The sequence below is a fragment of the Pogona vitticeps genome, chromosome 3, assembly GCF_051106095.1.
Source record: "Pogona vitticeps strain Pit_001003342236 chromosome 3, PviZW2.1, whole genome shotgun sequence".
NCBI lineage: Eukaryota > Metazoa > Chordata > Lepidosauria > Squamata > Agamidae > Pogona > Pogona vitticeps.
The window spans coordinates 91,024,256-91,052,214 of record NC_135785.1 but is presented as its reverse complement, the minus strand read 5'-3'; the positions used below and the strand labels follow the sequence as shown (position 1 = coordinate 91,052,214).

General features: G+C 42.2%; 1 protein-coding gene across 2 annotated transcripts in view; it reads right to left on the bottom strand.

Moving 5' to 3' along the window:
- ADAMTS14 (ADAM metallopeptidase with thrombospondin type 1 motif 14) overlaps window positions 1–27,959 on the bottom strand; it is a 124,589-nt gene that overhangs the window by 77,041 nt on the left and 19,589 nt on the right. For both annotated transcript variants that reach the window (XM_020783104.3, XM_072995238.2), the window contains exons 3-4: window positions 5,406–5,562; window positions 3,607–3,803 (exon numbers count right to left, since the gene is read on the bottom strand). In XM_020783104.3, the coding sequence (XP_020638763.3) occupies window positions 3,607–3,803; window positions 5,406–5,562 (354 nt within the window). The remainder of the gene's footprint in view (window positions 1–3,606; window positions 3,804–5,405; window positions 5,563–27,959) is intronic.

Genomic DNA, 27,959 nt, shown 5'->3' with positions numbered 1-27,959 from the left:
TCACAAAAGCACAGGGCATTCTGCCTAAGTGTGCATTCCACTAACGTATTTCCTGTTTAAGAAAGAAAGAGCAAGAGCAAGCTACTTTTGAAGAAAGCTAACCTCCAGCATCCTCTCATCTTTCATTCATTCCCCACAGCGGTCTCCTTCGTGTCATGCCTTGTTCCTTTGCATCTAACACTTAGCATTTATTCATACAGCCGTTTAGCAACATTCAAAGCACTTTATGATCTTTCCACTTCTGTTTCAGGTGTTTTATAATAGATCAAATGACTCCTTTTTTTTTTCTAAAGAAACTAAAACAACATTGTATCTGAAAATATATCAGAAACCAAATTTTTACCACATTAATTTAGGCCATGTTCTGAAACATGAATTCCAACATTCCTTGCATGGAAAAAAAACTGAGATGCCTTCAGTAAATTTTCCTAGAGATCAAATTTAGCCACACAGATAATACCACCACAATGAGCCTGCTTCTTAGCCCAACAAGACAAGACTCCAGACCTGTGGGTTGTGAATATGCAAACACATTCCTGCAGAAAGGTCTATAGCTTAGTTGTAGAAAATATGCTTTATATGAAGGTTCAGAATTTGGCATCTACAAGTATAGGAAAGAATCCTGACTGGAAATTTGCAGCGCCAATGCCGGTCAATATATATGGAACCGAGGGTCAACATGGATCAGTAGTCTGACACTGTATCAAGCAGCTTCAAATCTTATAGCATTATTCACCCTGATGAGAGCTACTATTCAGAACAGGGTGGGTGATCTCCAATGGTCTGGGGGCTGCACACACCTATCCTGACTTTGGAAGGCCGCAACTATTCCTACAACCTCCATGTTTTACACGAATAAGTGTCCCTTCCCCATTTGTAAAAAATAATAATAATAATTGGGAGGGTGAAGGTCCTAGGGTGCTACTAAGATATACCAGCTCTTACTGCCCACATGGCTAATGATTTCAATCCTTCCCCATTTGTTAAAAAAAATGAATTGGGAGGGTGAAGGTCCTATTACTTTTTTGTTTTAAATCCCGTAGCAACAGTTTGGTACTATTGTTAACAGTCACCAAAAAAAGGAATAGGGGCGGGGGTGGGGACAAACGTGTCAAATTCTGAGGAAAGCTGCAGGGGAATCCATCTGGGCCCCGAATGCCTTTTGAAGTGGGCCCAGGTGACGTCATGGCATACACGGTGGGACTCCAGCCTAAACACAAGCCCTTCAAAGGTCACCAGCAGTGATGGATAACTAGTGGGTTGAGGCCATTAAACTGTGGATGTTGCTCTCCCAGCAGCAGAGGCCTGACAGGGCCACAAAAGGAAAGTGTCAGAACTAGAAAAGAGAACAAAGAAAAGGGGAAGGGGGAAAAAAGGGCTGCCTGAAGGCTGATGAAGGAAATAATGCTTTGGTAAATTATTCGTTTTGCATCTATCCCCAAAGAGGTCTTGTTTTCCCCTTTTCTTTTAGCTCATTAAGTTCTCCAATGGGTCTTTCGCCATCTGAAAAGGCAGTCACCCTTCTTTCAGCCTCCCCCCCCAATAAGCATCCTGAACATTCACAAAGTAAAAAAGCATTGCCTGCTGAGTATAAACCATGAAATGGGGTTGAAAATAAAGCTTTTGATTAAACCTGACAATTTTGAGCTTCTCATGCCATCCCCCACAAGCTGGGGTCTGGGGGATGACATCATGCATGACACCACCAGTGAAGGAAGGGACAAACACAAGAGCAGGAATTAAACATTCTTTTCTCCCCAGTTTAGTCCTGACCTAATAAGCAATATAATCCAAGATTATATGTCTACAAGAAATATTTACATTTACATTGCAAATAAATTTAAAGGGCAAACTAGGTCAAATGCTTGCATCTCAAATAACTCCTCATACTCTATTATATATGCCTCGCCAACAAATGCTAATGAAAAACATTTATCCTAGTAATATCTCAAAAACAGAACAAGTTGTTTTAATTGGTAAGTAGGGAACTTTGACTCTAAATAAGGAATTAGCATTTTGAAACCACTTCAAAGCTGGTCTGGTTTTGACTTGCATCTCAGCAGCTCCTTGCCTGGCTTACAGAACAATTGCAAGGAAGCATCTTTTAGCTGGTCACTTCAAAATAGAAAACTATTATAAAGATTTAAATATGGCTTAGGGTCATTATCAAGCCTTTTGAAGAAAGTTTTTTTTTAAAGAAAATCTTACAACTATAACTGAGATGCCAGCAAGATCTTAAAATGCTGGCTTTGTTCAAAGAATGAGCTGATCTAAAAAATTCATTACTACTCAGTATTAATCCGACCTTCTGGTCAGGAGCCACAATTTCTAGGGGATTTCTGAGTAATTCCCAACTTCCCAATCCAAATTCCCCCCATGGAATATAGCAAGACAAAAACACACACGTGCAAAGGGTTTTCACCACGTTGTTCCTCTGGTTTATGAGTTTCCTTACCCTGGTCCTGTAGTCTTGTCATTGTTGTTTTTAACTTCTAGTCCTAGCACCCACACCCCATTCACAAAACCCTGACACAGGCATGCAATGCATGCATGCTGAACTGGATTCTTGTCATTTCTTCACTTTACAAAGCAATCTCTCCTATCCTCTATACCATAATCATACTGCTGGAAGTTAAGTAATTGAATTGCATGGGCAGGATTGCCTTTGGGACAACATGGCGGCTGCCCTCACATTGCAACCCTTTTCAAGGCATATTCTTCCTTTAAACCTTAAAATTTCCTCTTGTGACAAGGTATTCCACTCTCCCTAAAGGATTCATTACAAAGTCGTTGTCATGTTTCTGCTACTCTGTACCCTCTGAGGAAAAATGTTCACTTTTATAGCAAGAACAAGCTTTCTCACAAGGAATGTCCTGCTTCATCAGGATCCAAGCTCTATTCATCGCATATGAATTCCTGCACCCCAAGGGTGGTGAACGTCAGGCCACTCTAAAACTTAGGGGACCAAAACATAAAATAACCGCCAATGGCTCCTAAGAGACTTAAGGGGACTTTCTGCATGATTTAAATAATAACAACAACAAACTTTGCAAGTGGAGTTGGCGGCCAGGAGTGCTGGAAGGCCACATTTCAGCTCCTGAGAACTGCACATAGCCCATGAGAAACACTTGTCCCCCATCATCTATGGAGTGTGACTGGCCATTCTGAGCCAACCCCTGGTCCCCACATTGTAAACAGGATCCTGGGGGGCTTTGTTTCCCCAAACCAAAAATAAGGATATGGTCAATTCTGGTCTTTAAAAGAAATCCTTACAAACCTTAATAAAGTCAGGGGGGGGGGGAAACGAGGTCCTGAAGCACTGACTTTCACTCTGGGTGTGGCATAATGTTGTTGTTGTTTGTTGTTGATGTTACTACTACTACTACTACTACATTGAGAGGCCATATCAGTGTTGGCGGGACAGATGCAAACCTCAGCCCTCTAGAAGTCATCCATCCTCCTTTACGTTATCTAGGCATAACAGCTGAATAGTTAAAACTATCAAATTCCATTAATTCCATTGATACTCGTGTTTCTCACTTCCCTCTCCCCAATTAGAACAATCAAAAGACAACAACATAAACAACAACATAAAAAGAATCTCACTATATTCATGAGGGTGAGGACGTAATTCTGGACATGCTCCTTCCCATGGAACCGTACAACAGAGTCATCTACTGCTAGGAGAACCTCTATATTGTAGTCGTCTTTCTTGGCATGCCGCCTCTTCCTCTCTGCTTCACCAACATTGTCTTCAATCACATTCAAAGTATTTTGGAGCTGGCCTATGCTAAATCCCAGAACTAATGAAGGTAAGAGAAGAAACAGAAGAATTTTTTAAAATGACAAAAGCACAATTACTATAAGCACTTTGATATCCCTAAAATACATTGCTCTGCAAAAATACACATGCGCACGCATGCACGCACACACACACACACGAATTTATATGCAAGGCAAAACAGGCATATTGCACTTTAACTGCAATACTAATATGACTATTGAATTGTTTGGACCATTCATCTGATTAGATCTATACTTGTGATTTTTGTTTAAATCCAAGCATGAGAAGCATTACTTTTCCTGTGTGCTGGAGGATTCTGGGACTTGTAGTTAAAACAGTAACTTTCCCTGTTTTGGGCCTAAGCTATTATTCAGTAGGAGCTGAGGATAAGAAACAAGAGCTTTAAATGTTCCTTGTGACCTTAGCTTTCATCAGAGTCTCAGGGGAAGAACAGAGAAACAAATAAATCAGTTTCTCAGTGTGAATTTGAATGTTTGGGTTTGAATTTCACTAGACTGGAAACAGCTGGATAGGTAAGACATCCATGATTTTGCTTGGGCTGATCTGCCTGCTTTTATTATGTTACTTATATGTTGTAAAAATGGAATTATTCAGGTATTGCAAGTTTTCAGTGTTCTCACAGTCAAAGAAAACAAAACTCTGTAGCACAAAGATAGGGAAATAACAGCTTATTGGCCAGATGTGACCACATGCTCTACTCTGAAGCAGTATATTTTTTTCAATCTACCTGTACACATAAACAGCAGAGAACAGATCTGTCAAAAGTGAGCCTGGCTAAAGCTTTTCTGAGTCTCCCAAGGAGTCCAGAAAATTTAAGGGGCAAAGGGTGTGATCACGTGAGAAACAGGCAACGAGTACTCTTCACATCTAGTTAAGATCCGTTTAATGAAAACTAGATTTATATTTGTCAGAATGCTATGCTTCATGGTAGCTGGATAATGAATATGTGGGAATAAACTGTGGTTCAAAGACCATTTCTGAACTTGATCAAGAGATACATTTGAAGTGTAATGTCTCTTCCCATACCCCCACCATTAGAGCCACTGAAGCCACAGAGGGCACACTGCAGCCTATGGCCAAATGTGGCCCAGAAAGGCATCTTTTCTGCCTGGCCTTCCCATAGCAACCCTTTTTAAACCAAAAATATGAATTACCACTCCTGAAAGAATGCAGAAGTGGTCATTTGACCTCTGAATGTGTCACAGGGATCCCCTTCACTATTTAACACCAAATAAGAGCCAGCCTGTGTAGCCTTGGGCAAGCTGAACAGTCCTAGGTTGCCCCCCAAAAAAGGGAATCGTAAACCACTTCTGAGTATCCTCTATCTGGAATTGACAACAGCACATGATTATTATTAAATAAATAATACAATTTTGTCAAAACCAGAAATAGACTCTCAGTTTCTATTTTGCTGGCATTCTGCATGGTCTGTATGGTCTCAGGGCAGAAAACTGGCTCCTAGACTTGGTTAAGCTCACCACCCTTGCCTTAAAGTAACAAAAAGGTGACACCATGTCAACTATCTGGATCAGATGTGGGAGAAATTGAGATAATGCATGGATAGTGCAGCCATCTAAGCAACATGAAGACATAGCTGTACCTTCATTATGGTGGTCCTTGACAGCTTCTGCGCTCTCTTGCCTGATGGCAGACCTGCGGTAGACTACATGAGCTCTGCCGTCCTTTTCTTTCTCCCACTGCCCTCGCTCCAGGGGCTCAATGAAAAACTCACCACTATCTGTCCGAATCAGACCTGCCTGAAAAGACATAAAAGAACATGGTGAAAGAAAAAAAAAATAAGGAAATTGTGATTAGAAATTTCACTACAGTACATGGAATGTGAAACCTTTAATTGTTTTTTCCCTCCCAAGTCTCTTCAACTATGCACTCCAGTACTATGAGCATCCCTGAATCCTGCACCTCTTAGACTGCGGCAGCACCATGATCATCCAGTTTACTGATCATAATGCTGGATGCTACTAAAGACTATTTATTTTGCTTGCTGAAGCAATAGCATAGTTATAATTTTCTTCTCAAACTGAACTCTGCAGCAGATGGGCATCATGTCAGCTCTCTCTTGTGTGTGGCACAAAATGGAGACAGCTCACCATTTCTTCTGGGGCTAATCAACCAATTAAATTTCCAGGAGGTAGCAATAAAAGGGGCAGGGGGAGTACAAATGTTGCTGGCCATACATGCAGCCTTTCAAGGATAGCAGTGTTTGACCTTAAGGGTGCTCTAAGGTACTTTCACCAACAGTTATTAGTTTGGATGGGATTTATTTGTTTATTCACTTTTTGTTCCTATATTCTGCCCTTCTTTCTAGACACAGTAATGATTGCAACAAAATTTATGTGAAGTTGGAAGTCCCTCTATACAGTGGGGTCTCTACTTAAGAACGTCCCTACTGAAGAACAATCCAACTTAAGAACAGCTCCATTTGCTAAATTTTGCTTCTACTTGAGAACAGAAATCCAAGATAAGAACAGGAAAAAAAACCTTTCCTGCTCTTTTTTTAACCTTAGGTCATCTTAGGTTAAAAAAATTCTCCCCCTAGTGGTAGAGTCCGTATTAACCATCTTTGCATTAGTTCCTATGGGAACTAATGCTTCAATGTACGAACGCACCTCTACATAACAAAAAAATAGCCAGAACGGATTAATTGGTTTTCAGTCCATTCCTATGGGAAATTTTGCTTCAACTTAAGAACGTTTCAACTTAAGAACACCATTCCAAAACCGATTAAGTTCTTAAGTAGAGGTTCCACTGTAGTTTCTATGGACGGAAAAGAGCAGATACGGATTAAATGGTTTTCAATGTATTCCTATGGGAAATGCAGATTCAACATAAGAACTTTTCAACTTGAGAACCACCTTCCAATACGGATTAAGTTCTTAAGTAGAGACCCCACTGTACAGTCTTTCTTTGGAAGTCCCTCTATACTTTTCAGTCTATTTGCATTCCTCTTAACATACACCTAAAATGTAAGCAGACAGCCACTACCAAATCCAACTTTTAAAAACATTTTTTTCAAGTGCCTTCCCAGTATCAATTCACCAGCTTTTCCAAGATATATTTTGAATGTTTAAAGAAGATCCTGCATTAGAAATGCAGAATATTAGTGACCGATGTCCCCACTTAAAGTGAAGAATGAACAATACTAAATAAAAATAAAATAAAAATTTCCAGAAACTCTTGAAATACTTGCATTACCAGGTTTGAAATAGGCATTATGCCTCCAATAAATCTGTATGAACTGTCCATCAGTTACATTTTTAAATCCCATCTAATAAAGGAGATCCAATTACTCACCGAAGTTTGATCAGTTTGGGAAATGTTGATAAGACTAACCTAGCAGTCACTGAGTTCCCCAATCACCATCTGCTTTCATTTATGATCTCTTGCCTAAGAAGAAGGCATTTTGTAACAAATATCACCCATATCCTTTGAAGCGCTGCAGCCATCCGAACTATTTTTTTAAGAAATAGTTTTGTCTCTGTTAAATCAACAAATGCTGGAGAATTTGTTGGCCATGTTATCATGTTTGATGTTACCAAACAGATGTGTTAATTACCACCATTACCACCAAACCTGGAACCTTTGCTTCTTTTTCAGTGCAGTCTACCTGTCCAAACCTGCGTTAGTAGTAGCAATTCAAATATTGGTGAAGGAAACCAGGAGGTATCTGATCTCTTCCCCATCCCTGCACTCAAGAACATGTTAGAGAGTGGAGAGAGAGAGAGATCCCTCTTACTACATTGAGAGGGAACCATGCCTGCTGCCTCAACTGCACGTTATACTGATAAGGAAGAAGCCATGGGATGGAAGCTGGTGAAAGCAGGTGGCAGATAGCCAAACAGTCTTCTTTTGGAGCTTCAAAAATGGCTATTCATTCTGGTAGATAAAAAAGTCCTTGTAGTTTGTATTCAAACCTAGATTCACAGAATTGTACCAGCATTCCTTCACCCAATACTTCTGTCACTAAACCTTCAAGATGAAAAATGGTTTAAGAAGCTCCTTACCCATTTGAGGCAAAAGAGGTCCACAATTGTCATTAGACTATTCACACAGTCCCTATGAAGTGCCACCATAAAAGCAGCTCAGTGTTGTTACAAACAACACACTCACGCACAGTTTACTGACTAAAGGCTTCCTGTCCTCTCGCTCAGTTCAATAATTTTAGAGTAATTGTCATGACCTAGAACAGTGGTTCTTAACCTTGGGTTACTCAGGTGTTTTTGAACTGCAACTCCCAGAAAACCCAGCCAGCACAACTGGTGGTGAAGGCTTCTGGGAGTTGCAGTACAAAAACACCTGAGTAACCCAAGGTTAAGAACCACTGACCTAGAACAGTGGTTCTTAACCTTTGTTACTCGGATTTTTTTTTAACTGCAACTCCCAGAAACCCCAGCCAGCACAGCTGGTGGTGAAGGCTTCTGGGAGTTGCAGTACAAAAACACCTGAGTAACCCAAGGTTAAGAACCAGTGACCTAGAATACATCACCTCCCTTATAATTTCTTATTATCCTTTTCATATTACTGATGGCAACACCTGAACCTCCATTCTTCTTTTGAAAATCAATTCAGCATTTTGAGGGAGGCCTTTTGTGAGGTCACTGAAATTATGTCGTAAATTGTCACCTGATCCTGGTGGCAGTCATCCCGCAGCAATCTTTGATTTTTAACTTCCACCACTACCCGCATCCCAAGGTTCCCAAAGGCCTCCCTGAGGAGAAAAGGAGAGACCTAGGGTGTCTAAGAATATAAAACAGGCAGGTAAGAAGATTTTATTAGTTTAAATTAAATGTTACCAGAGCGAGCTAAGGATATCATCAGCTTCCACCACATTACTTTACACAAACCAGATTTTAGTCAATAAGAAATAGTACTAAAAACCAATGAAACAAATAATATTTAAAACCACCATATAAAACCACTCAAAACATGCCCACCTCAATTCAATAAATACAGAAACCCTCTTGTCAAGGTCAATTAAGCCCTGCCTAGAAATCCTTTACGGATTGCTGCCTTGTCGTGGCGAAGGGGCTTGTGTAATTCAGAGAAGCTGTGGTCTATGCTGTGCAGGGACACCCAAGACGGACAGGTCATAGTGCAGAGTTCTGACTAAACGCGATCCACCTGGAGCAGAAACTGGCAAGCCACTCCAGTATCTTTGCCAAGAAAACTCCATAGACAGAAACAAAAGGATAAAAGATATGATGCTGGAAGATGGGACCCTCAGGTCGGAAGGCGTCCAACATGCTACTGAAGAAGAGTGGAGGACAAGTACAAGTAGCTCCAGAGCTAATGAAGTGGTTGGGCCAAAGCCGAAAGGACGCTCAGCTGTGGACGTGCCTGGAAGTGAAAGGAAAGTGCAATGCTGCAAAGAAAAATACTTCATAGGAACCTGGAATGTAAGATCTATGAACCTTGGTAAGCTGGATGTGGTCAAACAGGAGATGGCAAGAATAAACATTGACATCCTGGGCGTCAGTGAACTTAAATGGACGGGAATGGACAAATTAAATTCAGACGATTATCATATCTACTATTGTGGGCAAGAATCCCATAAAAGAAATGGAGTAGCCCTCATAGTCAACAAAAGAGTGGGAAAAGCTGTATTGGGATACAGTCTCAAAAATGACAGAATGATTTCAATACAAATCCAAGGCAGACCTTTCAACATCACAGTAATCTATGTTTAGGCACCAACCTCCAATGCTGAAGAGGCTGAAATTGACCAGTTCTATGAAGACTTACAACACCTTCTAGAACTGACACCAAAGAAAGGTGTTCTTCTCATTATAGGGGACTGGAATGCTAAAGTAGGGAGTCAAGAGATAAAAGGAACAACAGGGAAGTTTGGCCTTGGAGTTCAAAACGAAGCAGGGCAAAGACTAATAGAGTTGGTCATCACAAACACTCTTTTCCAACAACACAAGAGGTGACTCTACACATGGATATCACCAGATGGGCAATGCCAAAATCAGATTGATTATATTCTCTCCATCCAAAGATGGAGAAGCTCTTTACAGTCAGCAAAAACAAGACCTGGAGCTGACTGTGGCTCTGATCATCAGCTTCTTATAGCAAAACTCAAGCTTCAACTGAAGAAAGTAGGAAAAACCACTGGGCTAGTCAGGTATAATCAAAACAAATCCCTTATGAATGCACAGTGGAAGTGAAGAATATATTTAAGGAACTCGATTTGGTGGAAAGAGTGCCTGAAGAACATAACACTGCACAGGAGGCAGCAACAAAACCATCCCAAAGAAAAGGAAATGCAAGAAAGCAAAGTGGCTGCTCATTGAGGCCTTACAAACAGCAGAGAAGGAAAGGGAAACAAAATGCAAGGGAGATAGGGAAAGTTACAGAAAATTGAACACAGACTTCCAAAGAATAGCAAGGAGAGACAAGAGGGCCTTCTTAAATCAACAGTGCAAAGAAATACTGTAGAGGAAAGAATAGAAAGGGGAAAACCAGAGATCTGTTCAAGAAAATTGGAGCTATTAAAGGAACATTTTGTGCAAAGATGGACATGATAAAGGACAAAATGGGGAGGGACCTAACAGAAGCAGAAGACATCAAGAAGTGGTTGCAAGAATACATAGAGGAATTATACCAGAAAGATTTGGATGGCCCCGACAACCCAGATAGTGTGGCTGCTGAACTTGAGCCAGACATCCTGGAGAGTAAAGTCAAGTGGGCCTTAGAAAGCATGGCTAACAACAAGTCCAGTGGAGGTGATGGCACTCCAGTGGAACTATATAAAATCTTAAAAGATGACATTGTTAAGGTGCTACACTCAATATACCAGCAAGTTTGGAAAACTCAGCGGTGGCCAGAGGATTTGGAGAATATCAGTCTACATTCCAATCCTAAGAAGGGCAGTGCCAAAGAATGCTTCAACTACCGTACAATTGCACTCATTTCTCACGCTAGCAAGGTTATGCTCAAAATCCAACAAGGTAGGCTTCAGCAGTATGTGGACTGAGAACTTCCAGAAGTACAAGCTGGATTTCGAAGGGGCAGAGGAACTAGAGACCAAATTTCTAACATGCACTGGATTATGGAGAAAGCCAGAGAGTTCCAGAAAAAATCTACTTCTGCTTCATTGACTACGCAAAAGCGTATGACTGTATGAACCACAGCAAACTATGGCAAGTTCTGAAAGAAATGGGAGTGCCTGACCACCTCATCTATCTTCTGAGAAATCTATATGTGGGACAGGAAGAAACAGTTAGAACTGGATATGGAACAACTGATTGGTTCAAAATTGGGAAAGGAGTACAACAAGGCTGTATACTGTCTCCCTGCTTATTTAAATTATATGTAGAATACATCATGCAAAAGGTTGCTCTGGAGGAATCGTAGGCCAGAATTAAGATTGCCGGAAGAAATATTAACAACCTCAGATATGCAGATGATACCACTCTGATGGCAGAAAGTGAAGAGGAATTAAAGAACCTCTTAATGAGGGTGAAAGAGGAGAGCACAAAAAATGGTCTGAAGCTCAACATCAAAACAACAAAGATCATGGCCACTGATCCCATCACCTCCTGGCAAAAAGAAGGGAAAGACATGGAGGCAGTGACAGATTTTACTTTCTTGGGCTCCATGATCACTACAGATGGGGACAGCAGCCATGAAATTAAAATATGCCTGCTTCTTGGGAGGAAAGCAATGACAAATCTAGACAGCATCTTAAAAAGCAGAGACATCACCATGCTGACAAAGGTTCACAAAGTCAAAGCTATGGTTTTTCCTGTAGTAATGTTTGGAAGTGAGAGCTGGATCATAAAGAAGGCTGACCACTGAAAAATTGATGCTTTTGAATTGTGCTGCTGGAGGAGACTCTTGAGAGTTCCCTGGGGACTGCAAGGAGAACAAACCTATCCACTTTGAAGGAAATCAACCCTGAGTGCTCACTGGAAAGACAGATCCTGAAGCTGAGACTCCAATACTTTGGCCATCTCATGAGAAGAGAAGACTCCCTGGAAAAGTGCCTGATGTTGGGAAAGTGTGAAGACAAGAGAAGAAGGGGATGACAGAGGACAAGATGGTTGGACAGTGTCATTGAAGCTACCAACATGAATTTGATCCAACTCTGGGAGGCAGTGTAAGACAGGAGGGCCTGCCGTGCTCTGGTCCATAGGGTCACAAAGAGTTGGACACGACTTAACGACTAAGCAACAAAGAAAGGAAGACATTTGTCTGCCAGTGAAGGACAAGAGGGAGGGGCCCTGCCTGACTTCTTGAGGATCACATTTCATAACCTAGGAGCAGCCACTAAAAAGGCCCTGTCTAGCATCTTCACCAAAAAGGCCTATGAGGTTGATCAGACTGAGAGAAGAGCCTCCTCAGAAGAACTTTAAAACCATAGATGGTTCACATGGAGTGATGCAGGCCTTCAGCAAGCTTTGACCAAAGCCCTGAAGGGCTTTTTAGTTCATGACCAGGACTCAGAATAGGGTCTAGAAACAGAGTGGCAGTGAGTGAAGCTGTTAAAAAATGGGAGTTACAGTGGTGCCCCACTTGATGTTAATTTGTTCCGCTAAAATCGCTGTTAAGCGATATTGTCGTCAAGCGAAAGAAAAAAAACACCATTGAAATGCATTGAAAACCAGTTCAATGCATTCCAATAGGCGAACTACCTCATCGTAAAGTGAAGATCATCCATAGGGAAAGCCGTTTTCAATCACTGTCTTCCAGAAATAGGTCCGGAAAACAGCAGGCGGCCATTTTGAAAACCCGGTGATCAGCTGTTTTTGATCGCCAGAAAGTGAAAAATCGGTTCCCGAAGCAGGGAACCAATCGTCGGGAAGTGGATTTTCCCCACTGAAACATCGTTTTGCGATCGCAATAGTGATTTCGTCGTCTACTGGGGTAATCGTCAAGCGGGGCACCACTGTACATGCTGCTGGTAACCAGAGCCAGTTAGCAGCTTGGTTGCAGGATTCTGGACTTCTGCTGGAAGTGCCACTGGTTTGGGTGACTTTCTGTTGGAGTCTTCCACTTTGTCATCTGTGCCCGTCTTCACGTGCTTTGATAGGCATATCCCATAAAGTCACCAAGTGCTGAGCCCATCGGCTTACCCTCATCTGGTGTAGCCCGCCTGTCGTACGGTTCACTGGGGTGTGGCATCTGTGCATACTGTGACAACCCCAGACCTACTGGGATATGCCACACTTTCACTAAGCTGCCACCAACCATTCCCTGTAAGAAGTCACACAGACCAGGAATGGATTTTTAACAAACAAAGGAATAAGGTTTATTTAAATAACACACAGGGAAAATAAAATGATCAAGTGAATAAGATACAGTAACGTGGCTTAGTCTCAATCATACATACACCAGTTTGGTTCACACAGAACACCTTTACATAAAGCACAGACCCTGAACCTATCAGTTCTGGCTACCCCTACAGACACCTGAACCTATCAGGTTGGTACTGACTGACACACAGTAGTACCCTGTCTGACACACAGACTCCCACACCAGCTTCTTCTTCCCAGCTTCTCCTCAGCTCTTCTAAACTTCTCCACACAAGCTCCACATATATATACAGTACAGCCCCTCCTCCTGATGTCCTGCCTTCCACTCCCCATAGGATGGAACTTTCCCTCCAACCCATGACAGACAGGTAACATCAGTGCTGTATGTAACACCTCCCCTCTTTATAAGTTGTTTTGTAGGGGGAAAGCTAAAGTGCTTTTCTCCAAAAAACAACCTGGATCCAAAACATACAAAAACAGTTATACATTAACATACAATACCATACTTACTTATACTTACACTCTAAGTGAACCATATCTATTAGGCATTTAAACATTTACCATTTACAATACATCAAGTTACCTTTATTCATACAAACCAGGCATGTTTAATAAACAGATACATTTAACCTTTGGTCACCAAAATATATACATAGTCCATGTTTCTTTCGCCGTCTTCATTCTTCGGGTCTTCTTGACAAGGCGTCAGCAACACAGTTCACTGACCCTCTGACCACCTTCACTTCAAAGTCATAGTCTTGCAGGTTTAAAGCCCATCTCATAAGTTTACTATTGTGGGTTTTCATTGTCTTTAACCATTGCAGTGGTGAATGGTCAGTGCACAGACCAAAATGTCTTCCCCAGATGTAAGGCTTGGCCTTCTGGATCGCGTAGACTATGGCCAGGCACTCCTTTTCCACGGTTGTCAAATGTCTCTCACCTTTCTGGAGTTTCCTACTCAGGTAGGACACTGGATGCTGGTCACCATTTTCATCCTCCTGGCAAAGAACTGCTCCTACCCCGCTGTTAGACGCATCGGTGTATATGATGAACTCCTGGTCGAAGTCTGGAGCACGCAGCACTGGATAGTTGATGAGGGCCTCCTTCAACCTCTGGAACGCCTCCTCACAGTCGCTGGTCCACCGGATGCGGTCATCAGTCTTCTTCCTCGTCAGATCGGTCAGCGGAGCCGCAATCTCGCTAAACCTCGGGATGAACTTTCTGTAGTAGCCCACCAACCCAAGAAATGATTTGACTTTTTTCTTGGTGTTGGGTCTGGGCCAATCACGAACTGCTTCTATCTTGGCCTCTAGGGGTTTGATCACTCCTCCCCCTACTATGTGACCCAAGTATTTTATTTCTGGGCTACCCAGCTGCAGTTTGTTCTCTTTGCAGGGCCTAAGCCAAAGCACTTCCTCCCCTGGGTTAAAGTGCCTCTCCCTGGCTTTGTGGTCATACCATGTTTTCTGTCTGACCTTCTGAGCTTGCAGGTTTTCTGCTGCTAGCTCTAGGTTTCTCTTTAGGTCATTCCTTAAAGAGTCTATATATGTCACAACATCTTGTGGGTCATCCTGGGTGATCTGCTCCCAATTTTGTTTGATTAAATCAAGGGGCCCTTTCACCCTTCTCCCAAACAAGAGTTCAAACGGACTGAACCCGGTACTGGCTTGTGGCACTGATCGATAAGCAAACAAAAGGGATTGCAGCTTCTGGTCCCAATTGTTTGGATTCTCTGCCAAGTAAGCCCTAATCATGCGCATTAGAGTCCCATTGAACTTCTCCGTTAACCCATTACTTTCAGGGTGATAGGCAGTGGTTTCCTTGTGTTTAATTCCACAGATTTGCCATAACCGTTTCATGAGCTTAGATGTAAATGATGTGCCCAAATCTGTGATTATTTCTGAGGCAAATCCCATCCTGGACATATACCCCACCAAGGCATCTGCCACTGTGTTAGTTTCAATGTTAGTCAAGGGTATGGCTTCAGGGTACCTTGTGGCATGGTCCACAATGGTGAGAATGAACCTGTTCCCCCTCTTTGTGGCCTTGGGCAAAGGTCCCACAATATCCACCCCTATACATTTGAACGGAGTGTCAATCACAAGCAAAGGGCACAACTTTGCTTTGGTCCTGTCACGGTTATTCCCCTGCCTCTGACACACATCACATTGTTTACAGAACTCCTTGATCTGCTTCCCTATTTCAGGCCAGTAAAAATTCTGTGTGATTCTCTGCTGTGTTTTGTTCACCCCTAAGTGCGCAGCAAACATGTCAGAGTGCCCCCTTTGTAAGATCATGGGGCGATACTTTTCAGGTACCACTAGCTGACTTCTGATCCCATCTCCCCCTTTTGAGATATTCCTCAGGGTCTCTCTATATAAAATTCCCTTTTTCTCTCGAAATCTCACTGGGGTTTCAGGTGTTAGCTGGGCGTCTGTCACCTGTTCAAAACACTTTTGGAGAGTGGCGTCTGCCTTTTGCTCTTGGCCGAATCTGCTGTCTGTGGTTAAGGTTTCCACCACAGCCTCGGAACTCCCCTCTGCTTCCGTCTCGGGCTCATCAGTACCCCCCTGAACTGTCCCCGTGGTGGCTTGTGAGCGTGTAATCACTAGCACCCGTTTCACATGTTCAGCCAGGTCATTTCCCACGAGCACGGCTGCTGGCAGAGTCGATGAAATCGCTAGCCGCCAAACTCCCCTCCAGCCTTGAAAGCTCACAGGTACCTCAGCTACTGGCAGCGAGATCACCTGTCCCTCAATCCCTGCCACCTTCATGCTCTCATTTGGGATTATATACTCCCTAGGAATAATATCTGGATGGCACAGGGTCACCTGGGAACAAGTATCCCTTAGCCCCCTATACTGATGGTCAAGTATTCCTACGTCCACCCCTGCGGTTTCAAACAACTGTGAATCTGTTCTCACTAGTAAGCAGCGCTTGACCTCCACAAGAGGACCATTTTCCCCAGCCTGATCAGCAGATGTATCTGTTCCAGATTGAGTAGCCATGGCAACAGGCTCCCTCAGTGACAAGGAGCTTTGCTCTTTCTGGACACAGAACACAGCTTTTGGCTTGGTTCCACTCAACTCATGAGGCACATTTCCTTTTAGCTGCTTTAATTTCTCACACTCTGAGATTAGATGGCCCTTTCCTTGACAGAAATAACATTTTCTGCTGTATTTGGAGTCTTTCTCATCTGGTTTTGGTTTTCCCTCCAAAATCTGAGGTCTTGGTTTCATGTCTGAGGGCTTCCCTTCCCCATGGGCCCCTCCCACTTGCTGGTTTTTTCCTGGTCCCTGAGAGTACTTGCTGTAGGTTTCTTTAGGTTTACCTATCAATTTCCCCTCACCTAAGGGCTTTCTTATTTGGGAAATAAAATCTGCGATCTTGGCCGCCTCTGCCACAGATTTCGGTTTCCTTTCCCTCACCTGGAACTTCAGTTCCCCATGCAGGACTGAATAAAACTGTTCCAGCGCTATCAGGTCTTTGAGCTGCTGGAAGGTCTCTGTTCCCTCCTGAGATAGCCATTTCTCTAGCAGCCTCACCAGTTGGGCCCCCACCTGGGTAAAAGTCTGCTCTGGTTTCTTGGTGAGTGACCTGAATCTCTGCCTCAGCTGTTCCGCATTTATCCCATGTCTGGCAAACACCAGTTTTTTAAACTCAGAGAAGTCTTTTAGCAGTTCCTCTGGCATCTCTGCATAGACTTCTGCCAGGCTGCCACTGATTAAAGATCGCATGATGGTCATCTTCTCAGTTTCCCTTACTGAGAAGTCCACAAACGCTCTTTCCACGAGGGAAAAGAACACCTCAGGGCAATCTCCCTTGTGGTACACAGGGAATTTCTTCAGGTCAGTTTTAGACAATTGGCCTCCCTCAGAATCCCTATTGTTATTATTATTCTGGTTCATCATTTCCAATTTTCTTAACTCAAACGCCATTCTCTCTCTCTCCAATCTTTCTTCTCTTTCCATTCTCTCCATTTCAAATTGCCTTTGTTTCTCTCTTTCCCTTTCCTCCATTTCCCTCACCCTCAGTTCATGCTGTTGGGCTAGGAGCATTTTCCTGAGTTCTGGGTTCTGTTCTCCCGTGCTGTCATCCTGCACTGAGCCAAATTCTTCCTCAGAACCTTGGTCCACCTGTGGGTCTTTCACTTCACCCATTTCTGCCATTTGGCTTCGAGTCAAGGGCATAATCCCCCCCCCAGAACAGGCTGCTTTCAAAAGTCAAGCCTCAAAATAAAGCGACCACTTTTTTTTTCTTTTCTCTTTTTCTCTTTTGCCTCAGAACCAGCCTTCTATAGATTGCTGCTGTTCTTTCAGCACTAACTTGCTACTGTTGCCAGCCAGAGTCCACCCCCTTCTGCTAGGCCTCTCAGCAGACAGGCTAGATCACTGCTACTTCACTCAGCTTTGCCTCAGCCTTTTCCCGCCAAAACAGGTTGCCTCAGAGCTCCCTAATCTAGTCCCACCAATCTGAGGTCACACGTTCTTCCACTAGCCTACCTCCCCGTGAGGTAAGCCTAGAAGATTACCTACGCGCTCTCAGATTGTCCCTGACTAGACCCCCCTTGCTCTGGGCACACTTGCCAAGGCTTTGCTGGACCACTGGACAACTGGACCAGTCGTATCCCACCCGCTGGACACCAATCAATGTGACAACCCCAGACCTACTGGGATATGCCACACTTTCACTAAGCTGCCACCAACCATTCCCTGTAAGAAGTCACACAGACCAGGAATGGATTTTTAACAAACAAAGGAATAAGGTTTATTTAAATAACACACAGGGAAAATAAAATGATCAAGTGAATAAGATACAGTAACGTGGCTTAGTCTCAATCATACATACACCAGTTTGGTTCACACAGAACACCTTTACATAAAGCACAGACCCTGAACCTATCAGTTCTGGCTACCCCTACAGACACCTGAACCTATCAGGTTGGTACTGACTGACACACAGTAGTACCCTGTCTGACACACAGACTCCCACACCAGCTTCTTCTTCCCAGCTTCTCCTCAGCTCTTCTAAACTTCTCCACACAAGCTCCACATATATATACAGTACAGCCCCTCCTCCTGATGTCCCGCCTTCCACTCCCCATAGGATGGAACTTTCCCTCCAACCCATGACAGACAGGTAACATCAGTGCTGTATGTAACACATACTACTGCTACCTTGCACCTCAGATGACAGATGAGTGCCAGGTGAGGCCAGTAATGCAACTAGAGATCATGAAGAGCCCAACAGTCCAGTCATTAGAGGTATTTTCCACATGAAGGTATCTCATGCAGCCCGGGACTGCACTGTGATTCTGCAGCTTTCAAAAAAAGTTACCTGCTGAACAAAATAGGGCCTTACTCCAAATAAGGATAAGTATAATTAGCTTTAGATCATCAGTGACCTTTAATTTCTAGGCAAAATCCAAGCATAATTTCTTTATGACATTCTAAAACTGCTCTATGCTTCCTTTAACACTGTCAAATTCCTGAGCGGATTAATAAATTAGTTTATTAATTTTAATGATCTGTTCTCCACTGGGCATTTTTTCATGTTTTAATAGTGCCTTTGAGTGGCATAGGGCTTCTATCAAAGAATAGTAAATAAAATATATAATCACATATTTTAAACTATATATATATATAATTAGAGAGACTTTAAATTAAGTTTCTTGTGCAGCTAACTGTGCTTCTTTTCCAACCCCCTGACCAATGGAAAAAATAAAGACTTGGAAGTATCTTGAACTGACTCACTATTTAAACCACACTAACACAGATAAGTAGGTGCAAGTTGTGAATAAAGTTTCCATGACCAGACAGACCACTGGAATTAATTTTCTTGCACAGTTTGTTCAGAAATGCAATACAATACAAACTTCCCTGCTAATGACATGTAATAACCCTGTGATTTCCAGGATAAAAAGGGTGGCTAAATACAGTTTCTGGAGACTTAAAAGAACTGATAAATTTTAAAGCACTTTAATAATATTTCTACAAAACAGTGGTCCAGTAAAAATTGTGACCAGTATGGAAAATTAAAAAGTGCTGAAAAACCAACATATTTACCCCTTTAACCCCAATTTATACCATATCCTTTTCAAAGTTTCTGCAGGCTTATTGGGAAAAGAAAACCTTAATTATTCTGGTGACATTCTGAGGTTCAAATGTGATTATGGTTATCCTGCCCCCATTAGAGTGTATGGCAGCAACTGCTGGCAAAGTTACACAGGACATCTTTGGTTTCAGTCCGATGTTGAAATCCCACCATCCCTCCCTGTGTGCAGAGGGATGCACAGCATAGATTCCATATGCAACATCTATTCACTTTACTTAAGGAATGGGACTGGAGAAACTCTTGTGGAATGCACAGGGGAAGGAAAGTGAAGGGATCCTGGTCTCAGTAAGATGCACTATCAGGTTTTCCATCCTTCCCAGGTGAATTGGTATTTGTAGGGGGAAGTTGTAGGCCCATGGAGAGTAAGTTGTAAGCAATCACAATTTGAAATGCACTAGCTATCAGTTTGCTTCTGAGCTGAATTCAAAGTGCTGGTTATCATCTCTAAAGCCCTAAATGGATTGGGTTCAGGTCATCTGAAGGAACTTATCTTCCCAGACAAGCCTTCCCAAACCTTAAGATTTTCAGAAGAGACTCTTCTGTTGGCCCCATTGCCATTACAGAGATATCTGATGGGGATATGAGAGAGGGGCAATCCTGTGGCTGCTTCCAAGTTATGGAATGCTCTCTGTTGGGAGATTAAGTAGGCCCCCTTCCTTTTATCCTTTCACCGACAATTGAAGATCAAATTCTTTAGGATTTTAATAACTAAGAATGAATCCCTGAATGCAGAAGTTTTTTATTTGACTTGATTTGATTTTTCTATGTCTCTTTTTAAAGTTTTTAATGTTTTTATAATTAATGGATTAAAATTATTATTACACATTCCACTGCTTTTTAATCTGTAATGTATTTAGCTTTTAATATTACTTATTTTAACACTGCAAACCCCCTTCAATCCCCTCACCAGGAGAAAAGTGCCCTACAAATGATTCAAAATAAAATATATAAATAAATTTGGAAGACACTGTATGTTATTACTGGTTTTAGGAATTTGTTTTTTAAAGTATGAACCCTACCTTCCAACTTCCTAGCTTACATTGGCAGGTGGGCTGTTGGTGGTTGATAACCGAACCCCATATCAGCTGAACCGGAAATAACAGAATCACTTCTTCAAAAAGCAATCAATAGCAATTCTATAATATATTTAAGTCTTGCTTTCTTAGGGAGCAAGGCCAAAGTTGTAGACATGCTAGGAAAATGCCCCAAAATGATCCCAAACAGGAGCTTAATCCCATTATTTTCACTTCTCCCAATGGGCCTGGCACCAGACATTTCACTCAAGCTCATTTCTTCTCTGGAATCTTGTCTGCTGACCAGCTATGGAGTTTTTGAGCTTCCCCCCAAGCCAACAGAGATTTGTTTGGCAGAAGCTCCTGGCAGCTCCCAACACAAGAGGGCCGCAGGGCAATGCTCTCATAGTCCCTCACAACATCTGTAACGGTTTGCCAGCTTGTTGGCAAATTTCATTCTTAAATATTTTCATTTAGAGCAGAAGTGGTGAGCATGTGGCTTAACATTGAGAATATCACATAACACAAATAAGGTTAAAGCTGATCTAAAGGTTCAGAAACAAGAATATAGAAAAGAGACTGTACCAGTGCAGAAGGAAAGAATGGCATGTTTAAATAGCTTCTTACACTTCAGGAAGGCAGGAAGCTGATAGGATGTTTCAATATAACATATTTTATCAAGACATATTGAGAAGGTCAGCAATAGCAATATATATTTCAGCAATATATATTTCTGTTAGTAATAAAACTGTGAATAAAGAGATCGTATCCCATGAAAAAGGAAGGAAGACCACATATTGACATCAGCAAGACTTGTGATCAGATGAAAGTGGAGGAATTTGCCCAAGCGCTTCCAGGCCCGGGTGATGCAAATGCACCTGAACGATGGGAACATTTCAAGAATGCTGTTTATAACACCACCTTGTCCACATTTGGCAAGAAGACCAAAAATATGGCAGACTGGTATGAAGCCCATTCGGAAGAGTTGATGCCAGCCGTCGAGGATAAGAAGAGAGCTCTAGCAGCATACAAAGCCTGTCCTAGTGAGTACAAGTTGCAGGCTTTTCAAGCTGCTCGTAGCCAAGTCCAACAGGCTGCCAGGAGATGTTCCAACGATTCTTGGCTTCAGCTCTGCTCTCAGATACAGAGAGCAGTGGACACAGGTAACATCAAGGGAATGTATGACGGTATCAAGCAGGCTTTAGGGCCAATACAGAAGAAATCTGCTCCTCTGAAGTCTGCTACAGGCGTGATCATCCAGGACCGAGCACAGCAGATGGAACGCTGGGCGCAGCACTACTCTGAGCTATATTCCATAGAGAATGTAGTAACTGAAGAGGCACTAAATAACATTGAGTGCCTGCCTGTCTTGGAAGAGTTGGACAGTGAACCATCTTTAGCAGAAATAAAAGCAGTGTTGCATTCCCTTTCCTCCAGCAGGACACCTGGGAAGGATAACATATCTGTTGAAGTGCTGTAAAGAGTGTCAGGTTTCTTAGTGGAAAAATCATGATTTAGCAGAGTATTTGGCGGTTCAGGCAGTCCAGGAATAATTCACACGCAGTCCAGCAGCATTTCTTTCAGCAAAGTGTATTTACATCAATATATACAGCAGTCTGGCAGCATAACAGGCAGATGTGATCTTCAAGCAGGTGAAGATATAACTAACTGTACAGCCATACATATATACATACACAGAACCAATCAGTTTACACATTACCTCATCACATTACCTCATCACATTACTTCATCTCTGGGTTGCATCAGCCCTGGGTTACATCATTCCTGCTGAGTCACCCTGACTCAGTTTCAGCACATCTGATTGTTATGGCTTCTCAGTAAACCACTCCATTCTGTTCAGGCCTGCAATTTTCCTTGACAAAGAGATCATCACCAATGAGCTGTATGAAATCTTTTTGCTGGAGGGAGGGTGGAGTACTGCAGGATATGAAGGATTCAAACATTGTCACATTGTATAAGAACAAGGGAGACAGGGGCGACTGCAATAACTACCGTGGCATCTCTCTTCTCAGCGTTGTAGGGAAGCTGCTGGCCCGTGTTGCGCTGAAGAGACTCCAGGTGCTTGCAGACAAAGTCTATCCAGAATCACAGTGTGGATTTCGAGCTAATAGATCCACCATCAACATGGTATTTTCCCTCAGACAGTTGCAGGAGAAATGTAGGGAACAACAACAGCCACTCTTTCTGGCCTTTATAGATCTCACAAACGCCTTTGATTTGATTAGCAGGGATGGCCTTTTTAAAATACTTCCCAAGATTGGATGTCCACCTTGACTCCTTAACAGCATCAGCTCCTTTCATGAGGAAATGAAGGGCACTGTAGTTTTTGATGGCTCAACATCAGATCCCTTTGACATTCAAAGCGGAGTGAAACAAGGCTGTGTCCTCGCACCAACCCTGTTTGGGATCTTTTTTGCTGTCATGCTGAGGCATGCCTTTGGAACTGCAACAGAAGGTGTCTATCTCCGGACTAGATCAGATGGAAAGCTCTTTAATCTCTCTAGACTGAGAGTGAAGACCAAAGTCCAGCTGAAATGCATGCGGGACTTCCTCTCGACCGATGATGCAGTTGTTGTTGCCCATTCTGCCAAAGACCTCCAACAATTTATGAATCATTTTAGCAAGGCCTGCCAAGATTTTGGATTAACAATCAGCCTGAGGAAAATACAAGTTATGGATCCCTCTATTACCATCTCTACACAATAATTGGAGGTTGTTCATGATTTTGTGTACAGTACCTTGGTGCAACGATCTCTGACACACACTCTCTAGATGTTGAGCTGGATAAATGCATTGGCAAAGCAGCTACCATGTTCTCTAGACCAGTTGTCCCCAACCTTTTCCAAATTGCAGACTGGTTGTGGGGCCAGGGGCCGTACACAGAGGTGTGTGGCACACTTGTGCTCGTAGGTGGGCGGGGCACACTCACATGCATGCATGGGTGAGTAGGATGCACTTGTAGGTGGGCAAGGCATGCTCAAGCGCATGCATGGGTAGGCGGGACACCCCTATGGGTGGGCAGGAGGGCTGTGAGTGGGGGGAGTGTGTGCAGGGGCAAGAGATCTGTCTCCGCTGGCTGGTCCTGCCAAGGCCACAGCCTGGTACCAGGCTGTGGCCCGGGGGTTGGGGACCCCGGTTCTAGACTCACAAAGAGAGTGTGGCTTAACAAAAAGCTGACGGCATATACCAAGATCCAGGTCTATAGAGTCTGTGTCCTGAGTACACTCCTGTACTGTAGTGAATCCTGGATCATTTGTGCACAGCAGGAGAAGAAGCTGAACACGTTCCACATGCATTGTCTCTGACGAATTCTTGGCATCACGTGGCAGGACAAAATTCCAAATAGAGTACTCCAAGAACAAGCTGGAATTTTTAGCATTATTTTTAGCAGTAGAATTTTTAGAATTTTTAGCAGTAATGTATATATTACTGAAAAAGCAATGTCTATGTTGGCTTGGGCATGTTGTGAGAATGGCTGATGGTCAGATTCAAAAAGATCTCTTTTATGGAGAGTTAGTGCAGGGAAAGCGCCCCAGAGGGAGACCACAGCTGCAATACAAGGATATCTGCAAGCGGGATCTGAAGGTCTTAGGAATGGACCTCAACAGATGGAAAACCTTGACATCTGAGCTTTCAATCTGGAGGCAGGCGGTGCCTCTCCAATTTTGAAGAGACCCTTGTCTAGCAGGCTGAGGCAAAGAGGCAGCCCCAAAACCAACAAAATCTGGGATTTTGGACAGGGGACAGATTGGACAGGGGACAGATTATATTTGTCTCCAGTGTGGAAGGGATTGTCACTCTCGAATTGGCCTTCTCAGCCACACTAGAAGCTGTTCCAACTCCTCTGTTCAGAGCGTGTTACCATAGTCTTTTGAGACTGAAAGATGCCTACTATGTTAATATCCTCGTGAGTTCACAACTCCAAACTGATACCCAGGAGTTACCTTCTTCTTCCTCTCAAAAGAGCTCATTGGCAGGAAGGATCTGCCCAAAACAAATTAGCAAGATCATTTCCATTTCACTGCCATTTAAGAAACTATAGTGCACTTTGGTCCTAGAAGTACAGAGACTGTTTTTCACTCTCTTCCAATCCACCAAAAAATAAGATATTTTTAAATGCTAGACTTTCCAAGACACCAGATAATTTAATTTAAGCATCAGCAACCAAAGTGTTACAGAAGACAGACTTTGCACTTATCTACACTCTTCTTAGGTATCTATTGAATGATCTTCCAACAGCATCAGAAATTGTCTCAGTTTAAGGGGGGGGGGGAATTCCCTAGCCCCCTGCTACTGCTCCATCCTTTCCATGCACCCTTTTTTGGCAATGAAGCTATAGAAAAGGTTATTTTTTGTGTTTCTCTTTTACTGCAAACAATCATCCAGACTAGTCAGAAATCATCTAGCAATTGTGATCACATCACAAGGCCAGGTGACCAACCAGGGGAAACCACTCGCGGTTGGTGGCTCTAGTTTCAGGAGTGCTATGAATCCACTCTGGGTTTCTGTCAGAACTTTACAGGGGATATTGAAGGTGCTGAGCTCTACCCCCAACATAGGTTCAGCACTTTGGATAATTATTGTAACATGCAGACTAAAATACAGTATGGCTCCATAACACCCCTGAAAGTGGAGTCATCACTAATTGCCACTGATGGAAACAACACCCACCTACTGTACCGGTAAGGTGGCTCTTTACCGCTGTGGCCCGCTTGCTTGACGCGGTGGTTGCCACTATACTGCCATAGGGGTAAATATTTCCACCCTCTTTACCCATATTGCCAAGGAGTCGCTGAACAAAGGAGGTGCCTTTTGCCATCTCATAGAGCGGCTCTTCTCAACAGGGGCCATATGGCTCCCAGAGGAGTCCTGGAACGTTTGAAGGGGGTCACAGAATGAACATTCTTCACACACCACTTTATAAGTTTGTTATATGACTTATACAATCCTGATTTTGGGCTGTATTTCTTTCATACTGTGATTCTGGCTGTCTTAGGGTGTACCTCCCATTTCAGTCCATTCCTAGAGTAAACAGGATTGACCATGGTGTTGCTGGGAAGTAGAAGCAATACAAAGAGGCTATTGCTTAAGGCAGCTATTAAGCTGTATCTATAAGGCTTGCAGACACAGCAATGTTTGTAAGGGCCAAGAAGAAGTAAAAGGCAACCTCCCATACTTATCCATTAATCAAAGTCCAACACGTTCCCATTACACTGTAAATGGAATAATTGCTGGTGTGCAATTTTCACTTACAATGAAAGTATTCTTTTAAATGCTCAAAGCCAAGCAGACGGTAGAGCAGACCTGTTCAATCCCTGCCAGGGAAGTTGGGCACTTAACACTTTGTAAGTATGCCCACTTTAAAGAATGCTAGCTTTATTTACATGTTTTACCAGCTCATGCACAGATGAATGCAAGGAGAAATGAGGTTATGGAATGCAACTACTGTATACTGCTTCAGAAAGTTTTTCCATACTGGCTCCAAGAACTATATTTCCATGAATTAGATATATAGGAGGAAGCTACCTCATACCAAGTTATGATGTCCATCATCCCTGTTACTATCAGCCTGGCACTGCAATTTTATTTGAGTAGACACTGTCTAGAAGGCCGGGATAAAAATCAAATAAATAAATAAATAAATAAATAAATAAATAAATAAATAAATAAATAAATAAATAAATAAATAAATAAATGAATGAATGAATGAATGAATGAATGAATGAATGAATGAATGAATGAATGAATGAATAAATAAATACATACATACATACATACATACATACATACATACATACATACATACATACATACATACATACATACATACATACCTACATACCTACATACCTACATACATACATACATACATACATACATACATACATACATACATACATACATAATCCCGGGTTTGGATAGAAGGATGAGATTCCAGGGTTTGCATCTGAGACTTTCTGCATACATTTCTGAGCTATTATGGGATGCTGATAGCTTTCTACCCGGGTGGGACAGTAGATGATCAAAGGCCATTTCAGTGGCTTTGGTTAGAGATTTGAAATGTTAAGAGGAAACAGCGGTCAAGCTCATGGGGCATTGATGGGTATCAGCAGGAATATGGTCCAAATGCCAGAAAGTTATTTTTAAGAAGTTATTTTTAAGAAGCAATTTATTATAGTTCCAAAGCCCAACAAAGAGATTAATTGCCATTACAACTCTTTAAAAAATAGAAAAAGTGAACAGCTCCTCATTTCTCAAAAGCAATCAGAAGACTTGTTTGGCTATTTTTTAAAAATTAAAAAAACTGAATCCTACAAGCAGGTAATGCTGGTCTGTGGAATAAAACTCAAGTTTTCACCAATCCTCCAATATTGTTCCAAAGCAACCTGAAATGCCTTCCCTTATGGAGGTCTCACCTGGGCTAGTCAATAATACCTCAAGGCACATTTAAGAACTTTCCACAGCCCCCTATTCACTCCCCACTCTATCCTCAATCCTCTATGCTCACTCCCCACTCTATCCTCAATCCTCTATGCTCACTCCCCACTCTATCCTCAATCCTCTATGCTCACTCCCCACTCTATCCTCAATCCTCTATGCTCACTCTCCACTCTCCACTCTATCCTCAAAAGCAAAGGTGCAGCAGATCCAATGGGAAACACAAAACTGGTTTGCCTGCTAGGAGGCTCAGTCTCTAGGATTCTCCTGAGCTAGAAAGGAAGTCATAGGAAATTGTTTTACAAATAATGATCTAACACAGTGGTTTCCAACCTTAGGTGCCCAGATGACTCCCATAATCCTTCACCACTGGCTGGGGTTTCTGGGAGTTGCAGTCCAAGAACAGCTGGACTACCCAAGATTGGGAGTCACTGGTCTAACACATGTCCAGGGAAAGGAAGAACGTTGTCAGGATACAGGTCTCTCAAGTCCACTCTGAATCTTTATATGTCAACAGTCCAGCAATGCACGCTGCCTTGCGCCTTTTATTGGAGCTGTTGCTTGCTTGGCTGCATAACCCACATTATGTCAGTCATCCTCATTAATTGGTCCATGAAATAAGTGATATTTCCCTGGAGATGTCAATTGGAAAAGGGATCATTATCCCACATGTGGTGGATATGTAATAAAGAAGTTTTTGAAAGAAATTAATCAAATAACTAAGAACCTGAATATTCAAGTAGAATCTTGAATTACTTGTTAAATATGATAAAGGGGAAATTGAGACAGGAAACTAGAATATGTTTATATATTTTAGGAGCAGCCAGAATTCAAATTGCAAGACAATGGAAAAGTAAGGAAGAACCATTGGTTGAGGAGGGTTTACAAAAATTACAGGAATTTATTTTATGGGATAAACTGACGAAATCATTAAAGGGGGTGAATACAGCAGAATTTGAAAATCAATGGAGTGACATAAGGAAATACTTAGAAGAAAGATGGAAAAATAACGTTACAATCTGAATAAATAGAAGGTTATAATAAAAAACAAGAACCACTTTGTCACTTGTAGATATATAACTATGTAACGACCTATTTTTAAAAGAACTGTTAATGTAAAGAATGAGAAGAAAATTAAGCAAAGGTACTATTATATGGGCAAGGAAAATAATAATTGAAAACTAATTGGAAGGAAGTTAAACAGAAGCAATGTTTTTCTTTGTGGAAAATAGATAACAGAATGGAATGTTATATTATACTGTTTTATTTGTTTTATTTGCTAATAAAACTTTA